At 37.8% G+C, this 3,848-nt stretch overlaps 1 protein-coding gene across 1 annotated transcript; it reads left to right on the forward strand.

Moving 5' to 3' along the window:
- Positions 1–1,439: 1,439 nt before the first annotated feature.
- LOC105261821 (secreted acidic protein 2-like) lies at positions 1,440–2,442 on the forward strand. The gene is made up of 3 exons (XM_011294317.1): positions 1,440–1,528; positions 2,149–2,273; positions 2,327–2,442. Exons 1-3 carry the CDS (start codon positions 1,440–1,442, stop codon positions 2,440–2,442), a joined length of 330 nt encoding a protein of 109 aa, XP_011292619.1.
- Positions 2,443–3,848: the final 1,406 nt, after the last annotated feature.

The following is a 3,848-nucleotide window of genomic DNA, read 5'->3' on the forward strand; positions in this document are numbered from 1 at the left end:
TGCCAGCCAAAATACTCCAGACACAATAGTCCAACGGATTGGTATCCGGAGATTTTGGCGGCCATTGTACGCTGAAAATGAAGCGAGGAACCTCACTTCGTAACCATTCGTGGGTGGCGCGTGCTGAGTGCGATGGTGCTGAGTCCTTTTGGAATGTCCAAGGTCTGCGGCCAAAATGTTTGCGTGCCCAATGCTTTAATACACCCTCCAGAATTTCGCGATAATATTGGACATTTATTCTGATGCCACTGTCGATTAATACGAGCGGAGAGCGACCATCGGCTGTTATGGCGGCCCACACCATCACCATGGCCTGCGCTTGAGTTCTGGTAGCCAACCGAAGGTGCACATTTTCAGCTGACCTCTTTGGCAAGTAAACACGATAATTTTGTTTGTCACGAGCCATTTTTCGGCCACAGCGACGCGGGTTTCGATCAAGTCGCGTCTTTACTTTTTGAACCATTTCTGCTGATGTTGCTGTTTTCTACCGACCATCTCCTTGACGCCAGGCTACGCTATTAGTATCACGGTAACGAGTGATGGTACGATACACAAAACATTTATTTACATTAAATGCAGTTTTTTCATCTCACCTGTATATACATTTTCATGGTACGATACACAAAACATTTATTTACATTAAATGCAGTTTTTTCATCTCACTTGTATATACATTTTCATATCTCGAAGACGGATAACACGAGTAAAGTACATGTACACATGCATGTGCAGAAGTTTTCATAGTTTTGTAATGTTTTGTACAATACAATTAAAGAAAACCGAAAAATTTAAGTGTGATATTAGGAATTATGAATCGAAGATAAAATGACAACTTGAACGCATACACCGAATTAGGTATTAGAAGGACAAAAATAAAAAAGTGGTTGAATTAACATTTTTTAAGAATTCTACTTGTGTCAGACTTTCATGTTGATGTCTCTAGAACTCAATGGGTTGCAGCTCGTAACTAATAACTCGACAAAAAATTAAGTGGGTGCATAATAAGCTCTAAAATACTTTAAAACATGATTGTTCTTGCATAAAAATTTGTCTATAGCATCTAGTTAGCTTATTGCAATATATGGTCGTTGAAATTATTTTCTTTTTTTTTAATAATATTTTTTTCAAATTTCATGAGCTTTTTTTTCTCAAAATTAATTTATTTACGATGTACCATTTTTAACTTAATTAGCAATATGTAAAACACATTCCATCTAATATCGCCTAAAGACTCAATTGTTCTAACCATAACTAACCACTTTTTTTTCTATTTTCAAAACATAAAACCTTAGTCACAAAACTATAAAACGATGTTGTCCAAAGGCTTTATAAATTGCTCCACGAATCTCCCCTCGTAATTGCATTGCATATACAAATAGTTGATAATGTAGATTACCAACATTTTGAAGTAAATATGAAATGACATGATGCGATGCAAAATGCATTTCCCCTGTGAAGATGATGCGGATGACGATGACGACAACGAAGATTCCAATGACGACGACAATGACGATGATAATAATGTGATGTGAGATGATGCTAATGTTTTAGAGAAGGCTAAAATAATGACTTACAAATGTGTGAGTGTGCAGCGAAATGCAGTAAGACATCATCAACGCCAGGACCAGCACACCATTAGCCTAGCACCTAGCCTTACTCCATGTCAATGTCGGCACAACAACAGAAGCCATGCCAGTAACGCAGAGCAGCGCCACATCTCAAGCGTCGCTATTTGTTCCATGTTACTGCTCTGGCCCAAATCTAAACATGCAGGCTTCAAATAACTGATGAAATATTGTTGTTGGGTGTCATTATGAATAGATGGATGTGCCTAGAGATGCTTACTGATGATGTTGTTGGTTTATAATAGTTCAAAACATCATAAACAGAGAAAAATCTCAGAGTGTTTGGAGAGGGTGGGCATGGGTGACGATGACGCTAAGGATGTTGACAATGCTGGTGACGGTGACACACATTTTCCTTTAAGACGGAACAATCGTTGAACACACCAAGAGCACAAAAACACACATACATACATTCGTACAATATGTATACCATTCTTCTCAACACAAGTATTTTGGTGACTGATCTCAGTTGCAGTGGAAAAGCAACAACCCGTTGAATGAATAAATGAGTAAATGTATGCAGAGATGATGAGGCATATAATAAACAACAACAGCAATGTCAACCCCAACAACCAACAGCATCGTCGTCGTCATGCATTAGATATATTGCCAGTGATAGATTCGAAGGAGATATGTGGCCACTTTATGGTAGTACAGATTCAAATATACATAAATATTTACATACATACATGCACATATAGGATGGAGTGTATTCGTAAGGAATAGCATGTCTTCACTGGGTGACATTACCTCGAGTGACATGCCACTGATAGTTTGTGATTATAGTGATGATAATGAGATTTCAGAATTGATATAAATCACATTAGTTGTGATATGTTATGCAAATTTGCAAATATGCAAAGATATTTAAATATGGTTGGAGTACGGCAAGAGTGGCTGTTGGGTTACGTCTCGTGGTTTCCTTACATATTTGAGAGTCTTAATGCTTGAATACGGATGCTGCGGTTTGTGATGGACAAATATTCAAGTAAATCAAATTAATTTTCTAATATTATGATATATCTCTGGGAAGAAAATATAGAAGGCATGAACTTGTGTTTGTATTATTGAAAGAAAGTTGACAAACATTATTAAAATAAAAATTTTAATAAAATTAAGCAAAATCTTTATAGAATTAATAAGTTACCTAAGATGAATGCCTATATCTACCAACATATATAGTGGAAATCGTCATAAAATTGAGCTCTCTATCAATACAAGTAAGTTCTGCTGAATCGAACTTTAAATATCCTGCACCTTGAGGTTAAAAAAACTTTTAAAACTAAAAAATATCGAAATGTTTTATTCGATTTAGGTTCAGTATAATCGATTGAAGATTGAAGTAAAAGGTCTTAAAAATGCCATAATGTGGGTGCGACCGTTACATGAGGGGGTGGTTATTCGCTTGGGTGGTTTCCTCACCAGTGAAGCGAACTCGTACCAGAACTTTAACAAAGTGAACATTAACCGTTTCAAGAGAGAAATAAGTCATAACCTGCTGAAATAAGTCTCTACCTGCTGATGCAAATTTCTCCGTCGAAGATATTGACAGGATTGTTTACAATTTGGAAACGATTTTTAAGAATGCCATCGAGGTTTCTGTCTCAAATGCATGCATACGGCCCTAGGAAGTCTTGCCCCTAGGATACTTGGTTTTATTTAAGAACGCCAAAGAAACTGTAAGACCCTACGGATATCCATTGATCCATCCAGATTTATGACACTCAGGGCTGACATACGTAATTTGAATATAGGTAAGCTGGGCTTGCATACAAGGAACCTATTGGATGGAAATGGTGGGGTTATCGTTATATTCGCCGAAGCCCTTGCCAATCATCTGCAAAGTGGGTTTAGAAAAGTGAATGGACAAATGGACCATTATTTCCAGTGCTCTGTTAATCTAGTAGCGGAGGACATGGACGATTTGGTCCCTATGGTGACGGTTTGCTCCACGTTTACTGCAGATGGTTCCTCAATTGCCAGGCCCACTAGTTGGGAGGAAGCTGACCTCATAAGCCCAATGCTTTCGCAGGAAAACCGGCAAAAAATATGTGATTTAGACAGAATTCCAGAGACCGCTTTGAAAAAAGCTGGTAATGTAAAAGCTGGTTTGTACTCTTCAACCACTTCCCGTGGACAAGAGGATTTTCTATAATAGACCATTTGGCTTGTGGATACGCCACTCGACATCACATGTTCTGACGGTATTTGCTTCCTTTGTTG

The sequence above is a fragment of the Musca domestica genome, unplaced genomic scaffold, assembly GCF_030504385.1.
Source record: "Musca domestica strain aabys unplaced genomic scaffold, Musca_domestica.polishedcontigs.V.1.1 5, whole genome shotgun sequence".
Taxonomy (NCBI): Eukaryota; Metazoa; Arthropoda; class Insecta; order Diptera; family Muscidae; genus Musca; species Musca domestica.